Below are 26,369 nucleotides of genomic sequence, written 5' to 3'. Positions count from 1 at the left end.
TATATTACTATTCTTGTTTCCTTTTGTTCATCTCTCTATGACTTTGTGTGCTTTTTTCATCATGTTATGGAATTACGAGGAAAGAAGTAACAAAGTTAACACGTGACTCTGACAGGTGTGATGGTTGACAGCAAGGAAAAGACAATAGCCTACTAAATGCAAATAATACATATAAGCTTCTGTAACAATTATCTAATGGGTATCTTTGTTGAATGCACAAAATAATTTTAAGGATTGATTTTCTCAGTAACATTACAATAAGATATCTTAAAAATAAAGAGCATCTAACTTTAATTGTAAAGGAACACTGTATCAGTTAGCTTTGAACAGCAACATGTGTTTGTTTTGTCACCTTTAGTTGGTCTAGGAGATGATCTGACAGGAAACAGGAGCGTTTCACAGACACCGGTGCATGCAGGAAGTGCAGATAGTCTCACGGACGCACATGCACACCGCATGGTAGATGAGATAAACGGATTAGTGGGCAGTAGTTGTATGGTTCAGCTCAAACTTTGAGTGACATGGCAGCTCTGGCGTAATCCAGACCTGATAATCCTGTAAAATTTTAAAGGTGCTAAGGGTCCTCTGACCCGGGGCCAAACACACACATAGTTATCAAGTTCAGATGTGTCTCCAATCAACAGTTTTTTTTATTTGACTACAATTTCATCATTTATACACTGCATCTCATCTATAAGATTACTTGTGAAGTGTTTTGTACCACTATGACGTGTTCATAGCCAAGAGCAAGAGACGAGCAGTGGGAGATGTACAAACATCTGCTAGAATCGTGCTTACAATGTTTGTGAATCCTTTATGAGACGACTGCTACAGTAATGCAATAAGAACTGTTGTTTATTTGTGTTGCATATCTAATTGCATAAATACTTTATGTATCTTTAAATCATCTTTACTCAATCCTAACAAATTTAACAGCAAAAATGATTTCATTTGGAAAACATTTGTTATTGTACTTTTGTTATGGACTTTTAATCTGAAAATAGTTTTGGTAATCTGCAGTCATATGAAAAATCTTAGGCTATAAAATAGTACATGCACTCTCAGAAATAAGCTGTCACTGGGACGGTACCTTTTTAAAGGTCATAATATGCAACAGATATGTAGCCTACCTGTGAGGAACAAATACCTTAATATAATTTCTTTAGGTATCTTAATACTGTATTTTTGAAAAGGGACCGTCCCAGTGATAACGTTTGTATCTTTGTGTTCTGAGAGAGTGTAAAATGTAAATAAAGTTATACAGTTAACCACTTTAAACATTTTTAAACAATTATACGTTTTATTGTGTTTTTATTTTTGCTATTGGTTGGATTATGAAAAGCCATACTATCAATCATATTAAGAATAACAAATATTTTGACATGATTTATTTTTAAAGTCTTATTAACATTAAATTTAAAATATTAAAACGTGATTTTTTATTTCTGCATACGAAATCTCTAAAAAAATAACGGTTAAAAAAGTACGTGAAGACAGCGATTATAATCCTTGCGCTCTGACTGGTCGAAGCCACTGCCAATCACACGCCCTCTCATTTAAATATCGCGCAGGGCCCCGTGCTTCACTCAGATGATATTCAGCTGTGGGAGGAGACGGAGTGATGCGCAAACACGCGCAGCAATGAGTCTCTACATCTCCAGGACTGTGTGAGACACCAAAATGAAATGTATTTATTATCTACCGGCTGTTCCTTCGCTTGTTTCTCCTCTCTGGCTGAGATGCCCGCATGTTTTAGGGATTTATGCGGAATAACAAGTCTCTGTGCCAATATGCCCTGTTGGACGTTGGTATTATTCATTCAAGAGTCCTATGGAATATAGTCTGCTTTATCACCCTTCGCAACAGGTGAAAAATAAACTTTTTGTCTTCTGCATCATGCTGTCACTCTGGGTGTACATGCTGTACTGCTGCGTGGGTTACTGCTCTACGATACCCACTTTCATGTTGGAAGAAAGGAGCAGGAGGATACAGGCACCCAGACCTCTCCAAAACCAAGAGATGTTCGTCAAAACCCAATCCAGGGGTTTGTTAAATAACGAGAGCGATTCGGACAGCAGAGGAGATGGCTGGGAGGAAAATAAAGGCGAGATGACATACGACGAAGACTCAGTGACAGGTGCCCTGAACGGGACCGAGAGCAAAAAGTTGCCCCAAGCGATTATTATAGGGGTGAAGAAGGGAGGCACGCGGGCGCTGCTGGAGTTTCTGCGCCTTCATCCGGATATACGCGCGGTCGGAGCAGAGCCGCACTTTTTTGATCGCAACTACGAGAAAGGACTCGAGTGGTACAGGTGAGTTTATCCTAAAAAAAAACAAAGATAGCACTGTTATTGATACTTGTGTTTAACATTACAGTCTGGATTAAAGCGGATTAAGATATTATCAGGGAATAGGTGGCTAATCCTACTGAATATAATCAATGTATAGAAATATAAGAAAACAATTTTCAAATAAATAATAAAAAAATATATTATAATATTTATACAAATATTTAATTCATGTATTTAATCCAGTTTAAACAGGATTTCCACTACTTTTTAATTATATAATGTGATTGTTATTTTAATAAAATTTTATATAGATTTTTCAAAAAAAAAGCAGTGTATTGGACTTTGGCATTTAAATTTACCATAGACAAATCTTGATCTTATATTTTCACATTTAAAAAATGCTGGGTTGTTTCAACCCATGGTTAGTTGGTGTAAATGAATCCAAAGGAAAAATATCCAAATTTGAAACAGTACAGCAGTTTGGGTTGAAATAACCCAGCATAGGATCAAATTTAAACACAGCGGTTGCGTTTTTTTCATGTTATACCCAACAACAACCCAGGTTTTTGAAGAGAAAAATGTCACATTGTTAAAACAACACAGTAATGTTAGACTTGGAAAAATTAGTTTCCAGCACAGAGACGTTTCCGAATGGTGAACTAGATAAAGTGGTTGAAAGGCTCAAGACAAATATTACTGAATAAACATTATGCTCTCTGGTTGTGTAACACCTCTCTAAGTCAGGTGCACTTGTTTGACCCTCACCCTTGATTCGTTGTATTTTTACTCTTTTACTAAAAATCTGTATCATGAAATGGCAGTTTTTCAATGAAAAAGCTTCAAATGTATTTCCATTGTGTTGTATACACCAGAAAACAAATGAAACATGTAGTACAGTTTTATATAGACACGAACTTATGTTGGAAAATGCATTTCAAAGGTAAACCCCAAAAGCTTAGATATCTCTTAAGCTTCTGTATTGTTCTAGCTGATACAGACTTTTCTGTAAAGAAATCTGAGGTGCCAGTTCCTTCACTATGGCCGCACAGTAGGAATACATGGGGGAAGCAAAAAGCAGGATGAGCAGCTTTATCCAGGGAGCCCAACAGACTAATTGTGAATCAGGAACATGGAGAGATGAGCATGTAGCCAGGTGGCCAAGTCTCCTATGGAGACATTGAGCTCTGCTCCACCGTTATCCCAACACAGAGTGGTCGTCCATGTGTTCCCTGTAGGAGGGGTGACTGAGCACAGCAGGCCTTTATAACTGTACATGAAGCTTGACTTTACACACAAAGCCTTTGAAAGAACCAGGGATTGAGGACTGGTTCACAGGCCATTCCTTTCTTAAAGGGGACAGAGAATGAAAACCCATTTTTACCTTGTCTTTGTTGAATAATGGTAGTCTACCCACATTCACGAACATACAAAAAGTGCTAGACATTCTAAACATCTCAGTCTCATAGAAATTCCTCTTTTAGAAATGTCAGCCAGAAAACGGCCCAATCTGAAAAACTGATGCTTATGACATCACAGGCATCTAACTGCCCCTCCACTTTAAAATAATTGGCTACATTTTAAGAGTGGCAGCAAAGTCAGCCAATCAGTAATGTGATTGCAAGTTAAGCCAGTAGGTTAGTATTTTTGTCTATGTGTCACATCACAGAACAAAGATAAATACCCCGTTCAATCATTCTATGTCACCTTTAATATTTGTGATTTTGTTTGTATTTATGAAATATAATGTACATCTTAACATCAGATTTCCTTTCTGAGCAAATCATTACAAACATATATCTGTAATATGGTTTGGTCATACTTTGTACTGAATTATTGATGTATTTATATAAAATAGTATTTACACTTCTCTTATGTAAAGAATACTATTAGCATGGTGCACAATTATGAAAACATGTTTGCTTACAATTAGCAACATTGTTTACCTTTAAAGACAATATTAAGTCCATAAAAAACGTTTAGATGCCCTCTAAGTGCTTCTAACATGTTTTCTTGTGAGCATTTTTTTATCAGGCTCTTATGCAATTTCACTTTAATGGCAATAAAAGGTTATTAGTCAGTAATTGTAATTCATTATTTTCACAAATGTCACTTTAGTCATTTATTTAACAAATTTTACTGTCTTTTGCTGCATAACCCTCTAAGTTCATGCAAGCTTTTTGGCAAAAACCTCTACTTTTACAAAATCACTAAAGATACAATTAGAAACAATGCAAATGATGAAAGTCAGAATGTAAAAATATAGAAACTGAACCACACATTATAGGGCGCTGTGATCCATGTCACTGCCACATTCTAGTTGTATTCAGCTCCAAGTACTCTCATGGGACACTAGTTTGAATGGTCATTTTGAGCGATCTCATTTATCCAATTCATCTTTCGTGCACTTAGAAGACTTTGATGTGACAACATAGGTGTCATTTACACTGGGGACGCTGGGGACATGTTCCCACCACTTTTTGAAATCTGATTTTGTCCCCACCACTTTTTGAAAGCATTTGGTAAAAATGTTCTAAAAATCATTATAATCATTGACTCAACACACTGCTGTTTTCTATGGTGCTTTGGCACTGTTTGGTTGAGCAAGGACTGTTCATGTGCAGTCGATATTGTTGAGGGTTTTATGCTGAGTATTTTCGTGTTGTTGACTGGCCTACGCAATGCCCATTTTTGATGCGCTGTTATTTAATATTTTTACTGTCCTGCTGTAATATTTTTTCATCTGATCTTTTGTCCCCACCACTTTTCAACACAAACTGACGCCCCTGTGTGACAAATGAAAACTTTTCATAATTAAATCATGCAAGCCCCGCATATTTTGCAAGCAGAAATCTGCAATTTATGCGGCAAAAGTGTGGCATATTTAAAAAATGCGTCCCCTGCATAAATATGCAGACTTTGGATGATTATGCATTGAATCATGGGATCGCATAAACACGTTTTTCTGGAAGGACTGGATAAAAATAATAAACAGTGATGTTTTCTTGTATTTATTTATTTTTAGATTAATGTTGGTTATTTTACTAACTCCGAATCAGATATCTTTATAGTGTAACAGAGCTTTATGCAGTATTTTGTGTGTGGATGGCAGATGCTGGCAGTAAATTGAAAGTCAATCTATTGAGTGAGATGCTGAATGTTTCAAAAGGGGATCTATGGAACCCCTGAAGTTCTGCATTAACCCCAGTGAGAAAGAGCAGGCAATTAGAATGAATTGTGTTGTTTCTTTCTTCACTTTGTATGCAAATGTGCTCAGAGGGTGAAAGTCTTTTAGAAAATCACAGCGGGATCTTTCTGAAAAAAAAGCCCAGAGAGGAACAGAGCGAGGGGATACTTAAAAACATGCTCGTAACTTTTCCTCTGTCTTGAAGTATAGATGTTCGAGTTGAGTTTGCTAAAAAAGGTGTGGCTAGACTTTGTGTTTGGATAGAAAGGCATAACCAACTAAATTTGAGAAAATGATAGATTTCGTTTGTGTGAAAATGCAAAGCCAGTTGCTTATTGTTTGTAAAGCCTTGGATACTCTATAACAGTATTTTTACAGCATTTACAGTGTCAATTTAGACAGTCTCTAAATGGCCTTGTTCTGTCTGTCTACTTAGGCAACATCCCAATATTTTTGTCTCAATTCAAATGATTTTAGTAAAGTGTCAAGTCACCCTGATTTACTTTACATAAGCGCTTTAAACAATATACAATAAAAAATTGTCCCAAGGCATTACCCTTTATAAAAGTCCTTATATGTACTATTAGGTACAGATATGTATCTTTGGTGTACTAATATGAACCCATTTTAATATGACAAATAGGGACCATCTTTAAATTTAAAGGGGCAGTTTCCCGGACAGGGTCTAGTCCAAGACTAAATGCTTGTTTGAGCTTTCTTAACTAAAAACTGCTTGCACGGACATATCTTAAAGTATATCAGTGCTATGTTTTGTCTCAAGATGCAGACTTGTAATGTTTTTTTTTTTTTTTAGGTATATTTGTAAAAAACTATGTCCTACAGTAATAATAACTAAGGCCTAGTCCAATATAACGAACTTAACTACCCCTAAGGGGCATATATATTCTAAGATATATACTAAAATAAATGTAAGAGCTGTCCAGACTGAAAAAAATATCTTAAAATACATCAGTGCCCTTTGTTTTGCCTTAAAATTCACACAAGTAATGTTTTTAGTAAGGCATGTTTGTTAAAAGTAGTTATATTACCCAATTAAACTAAGGCCTAGTTCTGGTTTAAGAAAATCCCTGTCCAGGAAACCACCCCTAAAGTCTTAAAATATTTAATATCAGTACATACAACCCAGAGATAAACATTATATATGTAAAACATATGAACATTTATCAAATACAAATGCAAATTTTATCAGATAGCAAACTTTATCAAAGTTTGGCATTAGCATGTTGCTAAGCTAACAAACCAAACCAGCACTCTAATAATGAGGAGAATAAATATATCACACATGGATACTTGCCAAAAGTTGTATGATTTAAATTTTATTTCAGTCAACAGTCAACATTTCTCAAGATTTTAAGATTTTCTCAATTGTAGGAAGCATCTATCTTCAAAATAAGTTCTTATATCATATCTTTTACAGCAATCCCACAATGCACTGAAGTATTGAACAGACTTGTGTTAGGATTGTGCCTACGATGCTATAAAACACTGCCTGGCAGATTGGGTGATGTAGTTTTCGTCACTGAATGCTTAAACACTGCATTTTTATTATTTATTTATTTTTGCTTGTACATGTCCTTGACTACTAAAAGACCACTTAATGTCTATATCTCATAGTTAAAGTCAAGTAGATGTTTTGAGTTCATGTAAAGATGACAACAACACGTTTCTCTCTGAACGTTAACAAGGACACGGGAGGATAATACAAAACCCAGGTGGCTAATGTTTTCCTAGACTGGTTGGATACATTTTTTTTATGTTCTCTATTTTTATCTTCTTTTATATCTACTTATGGAAATATTGTGAGAAATAAAGTTCACACAAACTATAAGATGCCATTCTGTGGTCATGAAAGAACCAACAGCCTACAACCTTGTGCTTTGATGCAGGTCTGGAACGTGTCGACAGATACTCTGTCCGATTATTTGAAGTAGTTGCATACCATCGCCCTTTATAACCTCATGAGTTCTGTGAGAAAGCGACGTTCCCAGAGGAATTCATTCCCAGTTTGTCAAACGCAACTTTGGAGTCTCTGCCCTCTTAAAATACCAACCTTCATGCTAGTCGTCAAATATGCAGATATGTACTGTAGTATGTATATCAAAACTGGATACAAATCATCGAGTTGAGGATTTATTACACAAATTAACAAAATACATGAAAAATCATGTCCATACATCTTCTTAACATCTTGAAAATGCACATTTTCAATCATGAATGTCCAAACATCTGGTGTTTTTGCACTGAAATATTTAATACACCTACAGATGTGCAGTCTCTGGATAAAAACCCACGCAAACACATTGGTATCTCAGCAACTACATTATGTGCACACCCATTAAAGAATGAAAGCAGAGAGACTTTACTAAACAAAAACTACATTTGCATAGGTAGAGTAACACATTAAACAGTGTCGGCCCCTGCTGCAAAGTGTTGTTTATCGACTGTCATCTTCTTAGCATTTTAAACTGTGAGGGAACTTCAAACAGCAAGAGGCTTTAAAGGCACAAACACCAGCCTTTGAACACACTACCTGATAGCAGATAATGTAAACACAGGTTTACAGAGAGCTCTTCAAAAACATGCTCGACTGGAGACACAGCTCACTTCCTTCTAGACAAAACACAACGTAATAACAGGAATCTCACACAGCAGGCTCTCTAATTTAACCCTGCCATCCAATGGTTTATTTTTTCTTTTACAACAGGGCAGCTTTATCTTAAATTGTAGCCGGTAAAAGGCTTTATTATGGTGGACTGTCAGGTTTCACCTCTTTAATGTCATTTTTGCTTGCTAAAAACTCCATTCGCCCATTTATTAGTGGGATTTGCTAATGCAACAAACCTCTACCCACAAGTATTATAGGGACACTCTTGGATATTTTTCCTATTTTAAACTTGACTCTTCTGTAGTTACATCGTGTACTAAGACTTAAAAGTTAATGTTGTGATTTTTCCAGGCAGATATGGCTAGACTATACTCTCATTCTGGCGCAATAATCAAGGACTTTGTTGTCGTAATATGGCGGCAGGAGGTGCAATGAAAATTCCCCTTATTATCTTTCAATAGCAGGGGAATATTTTCGGGCACTGCGTAATATCATTGTGCATCCTGCCGCCATGATACGGCAGAAAAGTTCTTGATTATTACTCCAGAATGAGAGTATAGTTCCTAGCCATATTGGTCCAGAAAATCACAACTTTTAATTTTCCGTCGGTCTTCATACACAATAATTAAAGAAGAGTCCAGTTTTAAATAGGAAAATATTGAAACTGTTTGGTTATTTTTGAGCGCCATGCTGATGGTCTAATCAGATTTAATGGATTGTGCTAAGCTATGCTAAAAGTGCTAGCGCCAGACCCGGAGATCGGCCAAATGGATTCCAAAATGGTACGAATCAAATGTTTAACTAGGGGAGCTGGAATATTTACATATTTAAAAAAAAAAGTGGACTGTCCCTTTAAACGTTAGGACATACAACAACTCAACCTGTACCACTACAAGCGATACCTCAAATAGCAGATTTTCAGCTTCGTGAAGAAATGTGTGTTATTGCTCTTCTATCCCTAGTAAAAAAACACTAAAACCAGCTTAAGCTGGTTGGCTGGTTTTAGCTGGGCTCCCAGCCTGCTTTTAAATGGTTTAGCTCATGTAGCAGGTTGATTTGGAGGGGTTTGGGCCACTTTTAGCTGTTCAAGTAGGGTGGCCATTCGTGCCAGTTCCGCCGGACACGTCCCGAACATGTTTTCGGCTTCGTTCTCCGGAAGTCTCGTTGGTCGACCGCATACGTCATCAAGGTTTAATATTTCAGGTTTAATTTCAGAAAAGCAACCGTTACATTTCAAGGTAAGAATGAAACTACAATGATTGTATGTCTTAAAAGAAGTAAATCTTAATTTTCTAATGTAGTTTAACTGAAATGTGATGACGTATGCGGTCGAGCAACGCAACTTCCCGAGAACGAACCTGAAAACATGTTCGGGACGTGTCCAGCGGAACTGGCACGAATGGCCACCCTATGGTCAAGCTGCTCTTAGCTGGTCAGCCTGAAAGACCAACTGACCCACAAGTTAAGACCAGCTGACTGGAAAGCTGGAAGCATGGACAGCTTGGCTAAGCTGGTTGGCTGGTGTTAGCTGGTTTACAATGGAATAGCTTGTATAAGCTGGTGCTTCCCTGGTCAAGCTGCTGGGTCAGCCTCCCTTTCAGACCAGCGCCACAAACTGGGTCTTCTACACCAGCTAAATAAGCTAAAACCAGGCTGGGAGAGCTTAAACTAGATAACCATATTAGGCTGGTTTTAGTTTTTTCTCCGTAGGGATCATACTCGACATGTTTTTGCCAGGCATGCAATAAAGCGTAAACAATCCTTTAAAGATTTAAAGAGGAATCATAGCTATATCAAGGGTTTGAAATAAACAATTACTGTACAATTACTAGAAAAAGCATCAATGAAGGCCTCCACCCCTAAACACAGTGTCATGTGTAGGGTGACCATACGTGCCATTCTTCCCGGACACGTCCTGGCCAGGATTTCGGTGCGTCTTCTGGAAGTCGTATTTGGATTATTATTATTATTATTACTACAGAAAAGCAACCGTTATATTTTAAGGTAAGACTGAAACTACGATTGTATGTGTTATGTTTTTAACTGAATGGCGTATGCGGTCAACAAATACGACTTCCGGAAGACACACCGAAATCCTGGCCAGGACGCGTCCGGGAAGAATGGCACGTAAAGTCACCCTAGTCATGGGGGTCGCATTAAAAAGTATAAATGAGATAAAAATTGCCACGAGACTTGTTTCCTCAAACAACATGCTAATAATGGCCTAAACATTATGATGCTAACATTATTAGCATTGTAGCAGCAACTTTTACACAAGCAAGTACCACACTCATTTTCTTGGTGCATGTGTTTACATTTTGTGTCTCCATTAATAATAATGAGCTATGTCTGTACCATGCTGATGGGAAATATTTCGACTGGCATTGCATCCAAGGCACACAGTCAGTTACAAAACACAAATTGCAAAAGCTTGCCGTACCTTTCCCAACAGCATTTCTTTCTTGATTTTTACACAAGGCACGTGTTGGTGTTTTATCTGCTCTCATGAATAAACCATGCAGTCCCGGCGCAGGTCTGTTTTGCTGGGGATCAGGTGGAAAGTTAGATCACTCGTGTTTTGCTTCCCCCCTGGGCCGCTGCAAAAAGCTTACAAGGCTCTGTTTTGTATCTAGGGGACTGTGAACATAATTGCAGAGATACAGAGATGGCCCTCTCCAACCGCATGCATCTCTGTCTCATTAGGTTTATGTTTTTTTCACAGCCCATTTTAATGATGAGCGTCCAGAGAGAAATAGCGAAGGTTTCTAAGATTACATAAGATGCAGCACATGCTTTTTTTGACGTGGTAGGTGGTTAATGAGCTCAACCCGCTGCAATCCTCCTGACAGGCTCAACTCTCATCCCAAGACTCCTCAATACACTAAGGAACCAAAGCGGCTTTCTTCTGTTCTCCTACAAATCCTTTTCACCCCTCCTTTTTTCTCTCCAGTAATTGCCTAGATATTATCTATTAAACTCTGTCTTGAAGGAGAGGTTAAGACAACATTCTTCACTATGTAATGTCTATATATATAAATACCTCATTAGCAGGCGTAATCATTACAGCAACGTTTTCCCCTACTTGCGGCCTCGCGGCTGATTTTATTTTGAAACATCTGTCACTGTCAAAGCTTTTGAGGTAAACACAGACTTCTAATAAATCGATTGTTGTTTCAGGCAGAATAGTCTTGTTCAAACAGTTTTGAAGTAGGCTGGATGAACATTAATCTTGTTTAAGAGTTTGAAAGGGTGGTATGATAATACGTTATGTTTTTCTAAGCTCCATTTATAATGTTGTAGTAAAAATTGTTTATGATCATTTTCCATTGACCCTTTGAATTAAACAGGCTGCTGTGCATTTATGACTTTTGTCCTCTTCATGTTTCAGTTTCAGCATTTACTGCACTTATTTTCAAGCAGCGATTTGCTGTCGAGGACAATAAAGTTTAAACTGTCTGTTAACTGCCGGTTTACTGTCCTTAAATGAGTCTCTTTGCAAATCCGGCAAGGTTCACAAAATTATAAACTTTGAAATGTACTGCATCTGTGACTGATCTTTCTGGAACTAAGGTTTATTTTCATTAATAATGGAATGTTAATGTGGGCTGTGATGTCTGACATCAGTTGAGAAAGTGTGAAAGAAGTTATGTTTTTACTTTTTTATTTATGTATGTATATTAAAGAGCACCAATTATCCGATTCACAATTTTACATTTCCTTTAGTGTGTAAGTGTGTATTAGTACATATGCAATGATATGCAAAAGGTACAAACCCCAAAGTAAACAATGACGCTTCTAACGTAAGTCTCTTTTCTTGGACTACAACAAACACACGGGAATATAGAAGAACCAAAAAAGTAAAAAGAGTAGAAAGAAAACATGTGATGGTAAAAATAATAATGGGAGGTGGGGTGATAAGTAAAAAATTATCTAATCATTAATTCATTTTTAGTACACCTTGGTACAATATATCCAATGTTAATCTTTCTATGAAAATTTCACATTTCAGTTGCAGTCACATATTTAATTTTATAAATAGATATTCCTACAAGTTTTTCTATCTATTGAGCCATAGTCGCAGGGCGTGGCTTCATCCAATTAATTGTTATGGTTTTACGTTACTTTGTTGTAGAGTATATGAAGAGCTCAGATCCACACGCTAAATGCCACCTCGGTCAAAAATGAGATGAGGATATTGGTTGAAGTCCTAGAAGAAAATGTGAACAATGCATGCATGTACATCACAGAGCAATATTTTTTTACCTCGTTTAAGGACGTTTGCCTAATATATATATAGACCAGGGGTGTCAAACATGCGGCCCGCGGGCCGGATACGGCCCGCAAAGGTGTCCAATCCGGCCCGCATGATGATTTATAGTTTTATTAAATATTAAATACATATTTTAAAAACCCTTTTAGGCGGGTGTCTAGTTCGTTTTTAATATGAGAGACTTGCGGAAAGCAGCAAAACGCGGAACATAGAGTAAACACGGTGCCCAAAAATCTTGCCGTTTTATTGTTACGGCTCCGCTAAAGATCCACCGATTCTGGTAATCCACTTCGTGTTTTCCCGCCCGCTCCGCAGCATCTCTGTGTCCACTCTCTGCCTGGAGAGCGAAGACGACAGTTTCCAAAGTTCGTTGCATTAACAGGTAGATTCATTACATTAGATCAGATCTAAGTTAATATAAACACTAAATTTGCTGTTGTTGGCACACTTTGTAGACAAAAAATACAAAAAACACCAATGCCTTCACAAAATAACGACAGAGAACGGAAAGAGAGGCTTTTAGCAGCAGTTCAACATTGCAAACATGGATTCAAAGCTCCATCATGCTAGCAGGTAAATCATATTGAATATTTAGCAGATTGTCACACTTGAATTCTTATTATATTTCCCATTATAATCACTTTTCTAAGTTGATGCTAGTAATATAACACATAATATTTATACTACTTTATTAAAACCATAATAATAGTACCACCCCCCATAGTGCCATTTTTGGTTTGGGCCACTGCCCCATCTAGCATTTTCTAAATGACTGTTCTCATTACAAATATATAGAAAAGTGAATGGTTTATAAATAATTTTGGCATTAAGGCAAAAGAAGTTAAATTAAAGCTTTTCAACCTATAAGGCCAGTGGGTTTTGTTCAGATGTAAATTTGTGTGTATAATATACAGTATGAGTGTGACCTTATGAAATGTAGTTTTCACAGAGCTGTGTGTTTCTCTGGTTTTCTTGCTAAACAAACTAATTAATTGGTTTGTTTAGTTAATTTTATCACAATTATCAGCACACTAAGGTTTAAACAAATTATCCGGCCCGCACTTCATGGCATTATTTACCATCCGGCCCTCAGCCTAAAATTAGTTTGACACCCCTGATATAGACGGTTTCATCGGACGCACGTGATACACGTCTGGATCCGAACCTTACTTCCGGTTTCGTTTTTATAATGGTCTGACTAGTTACTAAATTGATCTCTTGAACGAATGCCTCGTCGAAAATAACAAATGTTCTGGTTTCCTAGGTAATCTATAGTTGTTGTTTTTTTGCTTGTTATATAAACAAACTACGTTTAAAGAACTTTGTTGTTATTTATTCTTAGCGGAGTTTACCGGAAGTTACGTGCGGACCGCGACAGCAGCTTGTTTATGTTGTTACTGCTGAAACGGTCTATAAATATATATATATATATAAGGATAAATCAGTGTCCTTGAAATCCTTGAAAGTTTGTGAATCTGGTGGGAAAAATCAAGGCCCTGGGAAGTTTTTTGAAAATATACATACATAGATACAGGTCATTGAAAGTGCTTGAATCTATTTTATGAGAAGTTATTAAAAAAAAATCCATTGCATGTGTAGTATAGGATAGTATCGTGTTAAACTGCTAAACTGTTCGCTTTAAATGCTTATATCTTCTGCATGTTAATGTTGATTCATACCAAAATGCTTTTTTTTGCATAGTTGTGTTTGACACATGAAAACATCTCAGGTTACGTATGTAACTGTTGTTCTCTGAGAAGTGAACGAGATGCTGCGTCTCCCTTGCCATACTTCCTGCATCCCTGTAACGCCGTCTTTGGCAATATTTCAAATAGCGATATACTTCATGGCTCCCACGTCACCCTGTCTTTGTTGTTATGCCTCACCATTGGTTGAATTTGATATACACATTCAGACGCACTTACCCCTGGAGGCGTCCCCAAAAGAGTCACCGCAGTGACGCAGCGCGAGTTCCCTCAAAAGGTAACTGTAACAATGTGTCTTAAAAGGTAACACGATGTAACCTTGCTCTCACTTGAAATGTGTCCCCACATTTAGGCCTTGAATTTGAGGGTATTGGACCTGGAAAGTCCTTGAAAAGTCCTTGAATTTGAAGTTTACTAAGGTGTGGGAACCCTGAGTGAATTTTTGAGACTTACTCGGAAAGGACATTGATGAGACTTTTTTAAAGGGGAGATTTTTGAATGGTATTTAACAAATTTGACTCCTTCGCTGCAAAAACCTGAATGAAATGACTGAAGTGACATTTGTGAAAATAAGGCATTTCAATTACTGACTTTTTAAATGCTCATTTACAAGAACACATCTCAGACGCACTTAGAGGGTTTTGCATCTGAGCTCTTAGTATGCAGAATATATCTCTGTTATGTAGTTATATAAACGTTGAAATGCTACGATTAAATGATTAAAATATGTGTCCATTGTACGCTTCAGCGTCAATTTAAATGTACAAAAATATGTTTTGTGTGTGTGTTTGAAAGTTACATATCAATACAAGGTATTAACTGTGAGACCAGGCTGGGTTTTTGAACTGCCTTGAACTGTTTTAGTTCATATCATTTTCATGATATGAAGCTCCTTGAAGGTTTGAGGTCTTATGTAAATAATAAAGTTGATAACACTTGGTCTGTGTGTTTTCTGAAATGGCATTGACCCTGATTGTGTTCTCGCCATTATGTGTGTTAGCTTATCTTGTGGTCTTGTGTAAACCCCACTTGACCTACTTCAGCCATTCCCCCAATGCTAACTAGAACTAAAAGACTAATTCGACAATTTTATCAAGTTGCCTAATACGGCAGAATCAGTTTTTATCACACGCTTGAAATCTCTACATACAAACATTTAGCTCTGGAAAAATTTGGGAATGTTAAGGGAACATTTTGTTTAATTTATATTCACATCCAAGTCTTTGTGTGATTCATGTTCTGTTTTGGGAGATTGCATTGAAGGATTATTACAAGTCTGTAAGAGGGATTAGGAGAACTGTAAAGAGATGGATACCTTCTGTGCACTTAATATAATATATCATTGATGAAGAATAACTTTACAACATCCAGGTCCTTTATGAGTTATATCGGTTGCATGTGTTTGTGCAATATGTATCCAACAGTCCGTGACCAATCTATGAGCACCACCTGAGGTAGAGACTATCTCTCTGAGCAGCTTTGTTATAACAACCATAAGAGATATGTGTGTGGATGATCACCCTGCTGTTTTTCATATCTAGTGTATGAATGTTTCTTTAATACTTACTCACCCGTACCTCACTGTTCCTATAGGGACCTAATGCCGAAGACATCGGAGGGTCAGCTGACCATGGAGAAGACACCGAGCTACTTTGTAACCAAGGAGGTGCCGGGCCGGATCCACGCCATGTCCAAGGACACCAAGCTGATAGTTGTGGTGAGAGACCCCGTAACCCGGGCGATTTCAGACTACACGCAGACTCGCTCAAAGAAACCCGACATCCCTTCATTTGAGAGCTTGACTTTTAAGAACATCACAGCAAATCTAATAGACACCTCATGGAGCGCCGTCCAGATCGGCATGTATGCTAGACATCTGGAACGGTGGCTGCAGTTTTTCCCTCTGGATCAGCTCTTGTTTGTGAGCGGGGAGCGTTTGATCGTCGACCCCGCCGGCGAGATGGCCCGCGTCCAGCACTTTCTGGGTTTGAGGAGGGTGGTCACGCACAAACACTTCCACTTTAACCCCGCCAAGGGCTTTCCCTGCCTGAAAAGACCCGAGAGCAACAGCAAGCCACACTGTTTGGGCAAAACAAAAGGCCGCACACACCCGAACATTGATCTGGATGTGATTCAAAGACTGAGAGACTTCTACAGGCCTTTTAATAAAAAGTTTTACCGTATGACTGGCCATGATTTTGGCTGGGACTAGGATTTTATTGGAGAACACTTTTTTAGGAGATAATTAATTGTATAAAGTATAGAAGTCTATTTTATAATAATTTATTTGAAAGTAATATACTTACTGGGGCTGCCTATCAAATGTTGTACATATTGTAAGTTTCTACCTTTTACATTTCACAGTCGAATCTGTAAGCTTGATAATTTTGTATTTTGCATGGCACAGGAATAAGGGATGTGTTTTACGAAAAAGCACAATGAAACTAATTACGGGTATACTGATTCATTACATCATTACATACATCCAATAGGCCCTATTTTTAGATTAATAAACATTCCCAGACGGAATCCGGGCCGGATCTGCACCAGATTCACGCCGAAGTCGGCAGCTCCCATATGGATCCAGTGCAGGGGTGCGTTTCCCAAACAACGACGTAACTCGTTGCTGAACGACCATAGTACGATGCATCGTTGGAGAAACGAACTACCTTGTCAAGACTGTTTCCCGAAAGTATGGTAACTTTGTCGCACATTTGTCGTTTGAACGATGTTGGTTTAACAACATAGTTGATGGTGTCACGTGGGAGGTGAAGTACTAATTAATCTGTGCAAATCGATTTAATGTCAGATTATTGCTGTAAATAACATATATAGCATCCGAAGACTGATTTTGTTATCGTGATTTTGTTATCTGTTGTTTATTTTCAAGATATTAATTCACGCGCAAGTTCACTCCTACGTCACTCCTCCCAGGGATTCCCCAGGGTCTTAAAGCTCGTAGGTCTGCGCACATGCGCAGTTTTTAAAAGCAGCTCTTTCATTCTGTTTACAAATTTAAATACGTAAATAAAATTTTAATATATTTAGAATGATGGATTGTACTACATGTTTTTTGCTTATTTTGTTCAAAAGCATGATCAACGTAAGTCTACATATGATAATAACAAGGAACGATGCTTCTAACGACAGGTCAAGAGCTGTCATTCCAACGACACAAGTTAACGATGCAGTTTGCGAATGTTCGTTTGAACGATGGTTTCGGGAAACACCAAATCGTTAAACGATGTTAGTAACGATGGAACTTAGGATGTTCATTGGCTAACGATGCTTTTGGGAAACGCACCCCAGATCCGGCCCGCAGTCGTCTGCTTTTTGGATTGTGTAGCGAGATTTTACAACATGCAACCACATCATCTTTTTCACTGCCAGATCTTTTTAACGGGACAGTATTTTGTTTCAGCTTCTGATGGATCAGTAAACAACAAGCTAACACGTCGATGATGGCAGAAAATGCTCTGGCATTGATCTTTATGACACAAGCAGTACTTTAAACATCATTAAAAGCAATATAATGCTATTCTTCAAGATCTTACTGAAGGTTCAAATGTTGCAGGAATTACATCTGTATTACAGCAGTGCCTAAACCTCTGAAAAACCTCTATGAGCATCGCTTTTGTTATATGAGAAGATAGAAATAGAGCATATGCATTCATGTCCCTTTGCAGTTACACAAACATCTCTCTTTCATACTAAATGTAGGACTTTTATAAAACATGAGTTTTGTAATCTGAAGGCCTTTTTTAGTATGAAAATGATCTGTGATGGTCTTCGTCTGCCTACATCAATTCATTACATCCGTTTTTACATGAATTACAAAAAACTAAAAAAAATTGTCGTCATTGTTTTACAACAATGGTTGAGTTTTATTCAACCCTTATGTACTTTCAAATGCTGGTGTTTTGTATGGCACAAATGTCTGCCATATGTTTTTATAATGGGATAAAGTGAGTACAAAATGACTGGACATGTTTCTGTTTCTAACTTCAGTGGAGCTAGACAATATTACTGTGCAGTGATAAAATAAATCTATTTTACCAGAGCCTGCAATGTGTTTATATGTATGCAAAAATGTGCAGGGAACTTTAGATATATAAATATATGAAGAGTTTGGTTCCAAAACACAATAAATCCATTTAGACTAATTTGGGTAAAAATGTGTTTTCTATACCAAAAAAGTTACAAGATGAAAACCACTATTTTCCAAACTTTCACATAGCATCTTTAGGTTATAATAACATTAAAAATTAAAATCCATAATTTGATTTTAAAAAAATAGTTTAAATTATAAATACTGATATTTTTTCTGCAAAATGCAATAAATCAATGACAATTTTTTTTTCTTCCAAAATGCTATAAATCTATTGAATCAATATATAAATGTGCATTCATCTTTGCCATGTTATATTCATTTAGACTAGTGGTATACACTGATTAAAAATAAACATGAATGGCATTAATCAAAACACTTACTTTGTTATATTAAGAACACTGTCATTGCTGCTGTCATCATTGGGACTTCGTCGCTGAACTTTTTTTGACAGCAATCAGCTTGTTTACAATGCGTGTAAGGGTGCGATGTGATTGGTTAAGCGGATTTATTGCATTCTGCAGAGAATGAGGACTGGCGTTTGTCGCGGTTTAGAAAAAAGGGAGAAAAGATGACAGAATAACACTGAGGATATCAGATTTTGCGTAAAATTAGGAATTGACCTTTTAATACTGACCTGGGCCCGGTTCCTCGATAACGTTCACTCTTAGGGTGCTAAAAAGACTCAAAAAGATATATCTTACCAAAGTTGTTTATGTTCCTAAGTGTGTTCCCCGAAGTGTCCCTTAGGAAGTTTCTTAACACGCTGCCTCTAAGTTCGACGTAACAATGACCCAAGTGAAGGTGCTGAATTATTTGTGATCGATTGCTCAGGGATCGATTTTCCACTTCACGCGAAGGTGCATTACAGCGTTAAGAAAGACAACACGTTCTATACAAATGGAACATTACATAGTTGAAGTAATCTGTAAAATATAGACTATTAATTAAATGATCAAATTGTCAGTAATATGGGTAGACGAACCGGGTATCCCTCTCTAATCATCAACCCTCCTTTAGTAGTGTTTTATAGCGTTTTTATCACATTATATGTTTATTCTTTATATTCATTGAAAGTTTTAATGGCTACTGAGATGTATATGTGTGCATTTATGTAATGTATCTTTATTGTTTTTTATGGTAAGTCAATTATTTATATGAATCATAATATATGTATAATATATATTTGTATGCAAAAATAACTTTTTAAAACAAACAGTATAATAATAATATGTTAAAAGACATACCCTAATATAAAACTTTCAAATGTATGAAATATTTAATAAATTGTATTATAGAATACATGATATTGTTGCTTCTTAGTATAGCCAATTCAAATCTTTAAAGAGTAACTAAACCCTAAACCAACTTTTTTTAGTTAATGATCTGTAAGAATGGGGCTTTATTAGTGCTGTTCATTGATTTTAGTAAGTTTTTTGACATTTGGATATAAAGTGTTTCAATACTACAATATATGGTGTAAAAACGTCTGAGTGCTGCCCTCTTCAGGTTGAAAGGTGGCTACTGCAGTTGAATTTTCCTATTGGATGTTGGGTCCAAGAAATAACTCGTGACGTAAGCAGGTTCAAGCTTACCACGCCCTTGTTACGATCTCACCACACACTTAGTTCGTCCCCTCTATCTCCGTTGGGATCTGCCCACTTTTCTTGCATTTTTCAAATATTGCAGTGGGTGGAGTCACGCTCTGACCAGGGGTTTAGTTACTCTTTAATCTTTCTAAATAAATTAACGTGATGAAAACGCTATAAACATAGAGAGAACAGACGTCGATGGGGAATAAACATCGACACAACACCGGCGCCGTCTTTGATTCATTAGTTCTGATACCAAATAAAGTCAACTGCATAAATAGTCCTGTATCCATTGCAAACATATTTTATCATAAGTCTTAAAATGTCCATAACATAAAGTCATTGTCAACATACCATAGTTTGACTTGTACTGCGCTGCGCTGATGCCTTAAGACTGCTGCACAGTGGCGGCGATAGCGTTTCGAGCTTGAACAACGCTAAGAGAGAGCTTACGAATGGTCCAGACAAACCTTACGAAAGTGTGACTTACAGAAGATATACTAAGCGTTCGAACGTTTTGGGAATCGTGCCATGCAGTTAAGAGAGAGGTTAAGGAATAGGTTAAGAACTAGCGATAAGAACGTTTTGGGGAACCGAGCCCAGATTTTTTTTAAAGGAGTTTATCGCATTTGGGAACCAAAAACCCCTGTTTTTCATTTGGTAATAATGGAAAATGAAAGAACTATCTCACTTTAATGCTAAAAGTCTTCAAAGTCTGTGTATAGTCTGAAAAACCCCAAGTAAATAAAATAAGTTATTAAAAACAGGAAAATGTCTCTCATATGTCGGGGGCATGTACGATGTCAGCGCTGAAACCACACTCACTTGCGGGAAAGCTGCCATCTCTCTCAACTTTCAAATACCATTGCAACCTAAATGAATGCTTGTGATTATGTTACGGGCGGGGCCATGCTCAGAGGCTCCATTGTGTCATCAAGCCACCCTTTTAACCCCGCCCAAATAATCCTGAACTCAGAAATTGGGAAAAACTGTTAACAGTGTAACTCCACAATTCAGTACTACATAGTTCACAGTGTTTGTGGCAAATTTCAAATTTTTTAACATTTATAATGTGTTTAGAAAAAATTGTCAGAAAAGACTTTACTCTGTCTTTAGATTAATGCTCAAAAAGATACATTTTCACGTTTGACTGCCCTTATTATACTCATTACTCAAGCCAATCTAAAAGAGATGACATATATTTCTATGTCAGTATATTTTTCCAATGTCTAAGTCACAACCACAACATCACTACTACTTATAATCTGCTGTTTTTCAGCTTACTTAGATGATTTCTGAAACAAGCCGTTATCAGTAGCCTTCAGCACTTACTGTTAGGTCATAGGAGACCGCTTACAATTCCCTTGAGCTCCTGATACAACAACTGCTGTTAACTCATACAACTAATACAACTCGAACATCTTTGGTGATCAGAGAGAGCTTTCTTTATTTCTTGTGTTTAACATCACATTCATCATCTATTCAGTAAATAACAAATATTTGACCCAGTTCAAGTTTATTTGTATAGTTTATTTTTGCATTGAAGAAGCTTTAAAACAATCAGTAGATCCTTGAAAAGAAACAGTGTTAAAATCAGAAAAAAAGGAATAATTAAAAACATGAAAATTATCAAATAAACTTAACTAAAGAGGTCGTTTTCAACTTGAGGTGAAAATGCTTTATATCTGCATTCAATTTTATGTGATCAACAAGCAATGGTTATCTCCAGTAATGATGCACAGGTCGGGTTTTTTCCATCCCGAGGGTCCCCCTTTTATGAAATTATTCATAAAACTATTAAATAGACATACTAGGCATTGTAATGTAAGTGAAATCAGACTTTATTTCAGCCTAAAAGTGCTCGGAAATAGCCATGTAAACTGGCAACAACATACTCTTATGAACCATAGAATCCAGCATGGTAATAATAATAACATCAATATAAGATAATGATACACATTTTCAACATATACAAAGCAGCATTTGTATTCATCTGTATAGAAATACTATAAATACCTCTACATTAGATTTAGCAGCTTGACCTTATGGTGGATATTGGACCTTATGTTTCTTTTTAATGATGTCCTCAATCTTGACTTTTATTTTTCTCCATTTGCTTTGTTGGTGTGGCTGGTGGCAGGAGCTGCTTGGCGATTTCGTGATCAAAGAAATCAAAGGTTTAAGGATATTGCGCAAGTTACGTTGCTACGTAGGCCTACGTATTGTAACCTTATCAAAGAACCTAATAAAATATGAAAACATATATTCCCAAATATTTAATATAAGCTATAGGAAATTGCACGCAACATCCCCGTCCCACAAATAAAGTAAAAACTTCTTTACCAACCCGACCTAATCTCCATCTATTAACAAGCAATTTTGACATGCTTACAAATCACCGTCATTTAGTTGTTAGCAGGTCATTAAAGAGTAGCAGGAGGCCTGTAAAGCAGCATTCTCCCAGCAATTATACAGGGATAGGGTAGAAACACACAAGAAATGCTTTTTCCCAGCTTGGGGATTGATGTTTGCACAGAAACCTGCAGGCTGATGTGCTAGGCTGCTGTTGTTTGATGGTGAGAAAAACATTAACCAGACACCTGACTTTCTAAACTGAGCCAGCCGACAATTCCCACTACTCTTAAAGTAATAACATAGACCCACAAAACAATATTACAGTAGGTTAACAATGTTCTGGGTCTAAATGTGCATGCTATCTTTGTTAGTGATCAGTCAAGACATGGTACTGTTTACACCTGCTCAAATGCACAAATGCATCTCCTGTGATCACGGATTTAGATTTTGTTATCGCCTATGTCAGTTTGTTCACACATTACATGTTTTGTATGAGCATATTAATTTTTATGTCTGTCTAGTTGTGCTGCATCCACAAACATGACTACCTGCTTGTCTGGCCATTTGCAGAATAGGGAATTTGGTAAAACCTGTTTTCAAAACATTTATTACATTTAAATGAAATAAAGATTTACTGATGGAGTTTGACTTCAATCATTTATCTTAAAGTATTCCCTTATTGGTTAACCAAATATAATGTCTTTTCATTTAGATCATGATGCCAAAATGATAAGACATTAGACACCTCGGACATTTTTAGATATTATAAAATAATGTAAATATTTCAAAGTGATATTTCTTAAAGTTTAGATCTACGGTGATTTATTACTGTTTAAAAAAAATCCCCATCATACTTCCAGAAAAGTACAACTTCAGTGAAACTTTAATTTGAGTTTGAACATTTTCCTTATTCGTCTATAACTATCTTTAAAGTAAAATCCCATTATAAACTTTTTAAAATAATTATAACATGACAGTACAAGGCTAAGTGGTGAACATATGATAGGAGTTGATAATGAGAACCATTCAGCACAGATGTTAAATCCCTTTTGTTTCAGTAGCCTTAAAACTAAAATCCTTGTATGCTGGGTAAAGCAATTGACTTTCCTAATACCAGACGTGCCACAGCCGTAATCTTAGACTTTGGCAAATAAGATTAAAGAATTGACGTGTTCCTCAGCATGAGCTCTAATCCCAATTTCAAAGTTGGTTGGATTTGCTTGTTTTAGTCTTTTCAACTGTATAAGCTTTATATAAATGCATTACTTGCACATGAGAAAGATATATTATAGTTATACTCACAGTTATTCTCAATATAAAGCAGCAGCTGTAAATACAGTAATACATTTTGAATAGTCCTGGGATATCGTCATAAAAACACATGGAGTAGATTTTCTTTCAGAGCCCATTAGGGATATTCTTACAATCAGGATTAACCATTGGCTATATTTGTGATTCTGATTTAAATCTCTTTTCCTTACCAAAGGCTGTACCAATACATCATAAACAGTTTATAAAGACCTTTATTTTCAAACTCATCCTCATATCACAGTGCTGGGTTAAGAGGACCACCAATAGGATCAGATTGACCCTCAGTTCTTGTCACCCAGCCTGATCTCTCAAGAATTCGTACATATTTTACGAGTTGGCTAATTCATATGAATTTGTAAGAAGTTAATCGTGCAAAAACGTACACTCACCTAAAGGATTATTAGGAACACCTGTTCAATTTCTCATTAATGCAATTATCTGATCAACCAATCACATGGCAGTTGCTTCAATGCATTTAGGGGTGTGGTCCTGGTCAAGACCATCTCCTGAACTCCAAACTGAATGTCAGAATGGGAAAGAAAGGTGATTTAAGCAATTTTGAGCGTGGCATGGTTGTTGGTGCCAGACGGGCCGGTCTGAGTATTTCTGAGTATATATCTGCTACTGGGATTTTCACGCACAACCATTTCTTGGGTTTACAAAGAATGGTGTGAAAAGGGAAAAACATCCAGTATTCGACAGTCCTGTGGGCGAAAATGCCTTGTTGATGCTAGAGGTCAGAGGAGAATGGGCCGACTGATTCAAGCTGATAGAAGAGCAACTTTGACTGAAATAACCACTTGTATCAACTGAGGTATGCAGCAAAGCATTTGTGAAGCCACAACACGCACAACCTTGAGGCAGATGGGCTACAACAGCAGAAGACCCCACCGGTTACCACTCATCTCCACTACAAATAGGAAAAAGAGGCTACAATTTGCAAGAGCTCACCAAAACTGGACAGTTGAATGTTGCCTGGTCTGATGAGTCTGGATTTCTGTTGAGACATTCAGATGGTAGAGTCAGAATTTGGCGTAAACAGAATGAGAACATGGATCCATCATGCCTTGTTACCACTGTGCAGGCTGGTGGTGGTGGTGTAATGGTGAGGGGGATGTTTGCTTGACACAGTTTAGGCCCCTTAATGCCAATTGGGCATTGTTTAAATGCCACGGCCTACCTGAGCATTGTTTCTGACCATGTCCTTCCCTTTATGAGCACCATGTATTCATCCTCTGATGGCTACTTCCAGCATGATCATGCGCCATGTCACAAAGCTTGAATCATTTCAAATTGGTTTCTTGAACATGACAATGAGTTCACTGTACTAAAATGGCCCCCACAGTCACCAGATCTCAACCCAATAGAGCATCTTTGGGATGTGGTGGAACGGGAGCTTCGTGCCCTGGATGTGCATCCCACAAATCTACATCAACTGCAAGATGCTATCCTATCAATATGGGCCAACATTTCTAAAGAATGCTTTCAGCACCTTGTTGAATCAATGCCACGTAGAATTAAGGCAGTTCTGAAGGCGAAAGGGGGTGAAACACAGTATTAGTATGGTGTTCCTAATAATCCTTTAAGTGAGTGTATATCAATAGACATAAAGGGATAGTTTATCCAAAAATGAAAAATGTATCATCAAATGTTTTCATTTTGGTGTGAACTACCCCTTTAAATTTACAACCTGGGAATCAAATCCATGAGCTTGGCATTGCAGTTGCTGTGGTTTACTAGTTGATTTTTACAATTATAATGACTGCACACTTCTAATATTAATGGAATTACAACTAATGTATATTTTGAGTTGAAGCTGCTGATGGTTTATCTGATAATGTAATTGATTGAAAAATAAATTGTGTATTCGTCGGAGGAAACTGAAATTGAAATACTTTCATTGCAGCATATTTCCCAAGATGCCTGATCCACATGACTTCTTATTTCAAATCGATTAAATTTCACAGCTCATGTTATGCTACTTTTGTCTTGTTTTATCTTTTGCTGTAGTTATAATTTTTGTATGATATAATTTGCAGTACAGAGGCAATATAAAAAAACCATCAATGCTCTGTCATTTCCAATTGGCAGCCCTGTGATTGCAATAAATTGATGTCCTGCTGATGGGTTTCCTATTGGTAAAGCTCTGAAATAAGATTAGGACTTCTCAAGCAGAAGTTAAAGGAGTAAAGCATTGCCAGCTGCGCACTCTGAAGTGTCAACATACAAAGAAATGACAGTTATGGAGGTTGGCTGCTTTTCACACTTTCTGTCAACATCTGCTTGAAATTATTTTATATTTAAATGCACTTTTCCTAGAGTCTTTCACGTGGTTGTATCTCTGGCTGTTGCAGTTCCTCCGTTTTTCTGTTCTCCTACAGGAACATGGGTGTCCTGATTTGTTACAGATCTACTTTGCAGAATTCCAAATGTTTCCATGGTTTCTTGACTGGGCATGTCACTCCCTGTCACCACGGCAACACTCTCTGTTCTCCTGCTTTTTTATTCACTTTTGAGAGGAGATCTTAAAGGGGTTTTCCTCAATCTGTTACGTGATTGATCGAGGTGGACAGAAAGGTGGGGATGGCATTCAATCTCATCAAAAGTATGCATTTTGTCTGAAAAAATGCAACCTTGTAGTAAAATGCTGCAACTTTCATACTATAGTAAAAAATATTTGCAGTAGTACGTGTTGTAGTATAAATAATAATAACATGAATAATAAAGCTTGACATTACATTGTTAATAGCATTACCTGTACATTGTATCTGCTATTTTGTACTTAATTGATAAAATATAAGACTAGACATTGCACAATATTTTGACCCACACTCCTTAACTACTTATTTAATAAATATTATGGTACACTGTCAGAAAAAAGGTACAAAAAAGTAAAAATCTATACCTTTTCTGTGACTAGGGTAAT

General features: G+C 36.9%; 1 protein-coding gene across 1 annotated transcript; it reads left to right on the top strand.

The window, feature by feature from the left end:
* The first annotated feature begins 1,604 nt into the window (after window positions 1-1,604).
* On the top strand, window positions 1,605-18,137 carry hs3st3b1a (heparan sulfate (glucosamine) 3-O-sulfotransferase 3B1a). Its single transcript, XM_065263270.2, has 2 exons — window positions 1,605-2,312; window positions 15,671-18,137. The coding sequence occupies exons 1-2, from the start codon at window positions 1,831-1,833 to the stop codon at window positions 16,287-16,289; spliced, it is 1,101 nt and encodes a 366-aa protein (XP_065119342.1). The 5' UTR covers window positions 1,605-1,830; the 3' UTR covers window positions 16,290-18,137.
* The last annotated feature ends 8,232 nt before the right edge of the window (window positions 18,138-26,369 follow it).

The sequence above is a fragment of the Paramisgurnus dabryanus genome, chromosome 3, assembly GCF_030506205.2.
Source record: "Paramisgurnus dabryanus chromosome 3, PD_genome_1.1, whole genome shotgun sequence".
Taxonomy (NCBI): Eukaryota; Metazoa; Chordata; class Actinopteri; order Cypriniformes; family Cobitidae; genus Paramisgurnus; species Paramisgurnus dabryanus.
This window is presented reverse-complemented; position numbering and strand designations above follow the sequence as displayed.

Excerpts from the sequence above, each read along its gene's own strand:
- hs3st3b1a (XM_065263270.2), top strand. The coding sequence starts at position 1,831 with ATGGAATATAGTCTGCTTTATCACCCTTCGCAACAGGTGAAAAATAAA. Across the intron at positions 2,313-15,670 it reads AAAGGACTCGAGTGGTACAG|GGACCTAATGCCGAAGACAT; the intron begins GTGAGTTTATCC and ends CTGTTCCTATAG.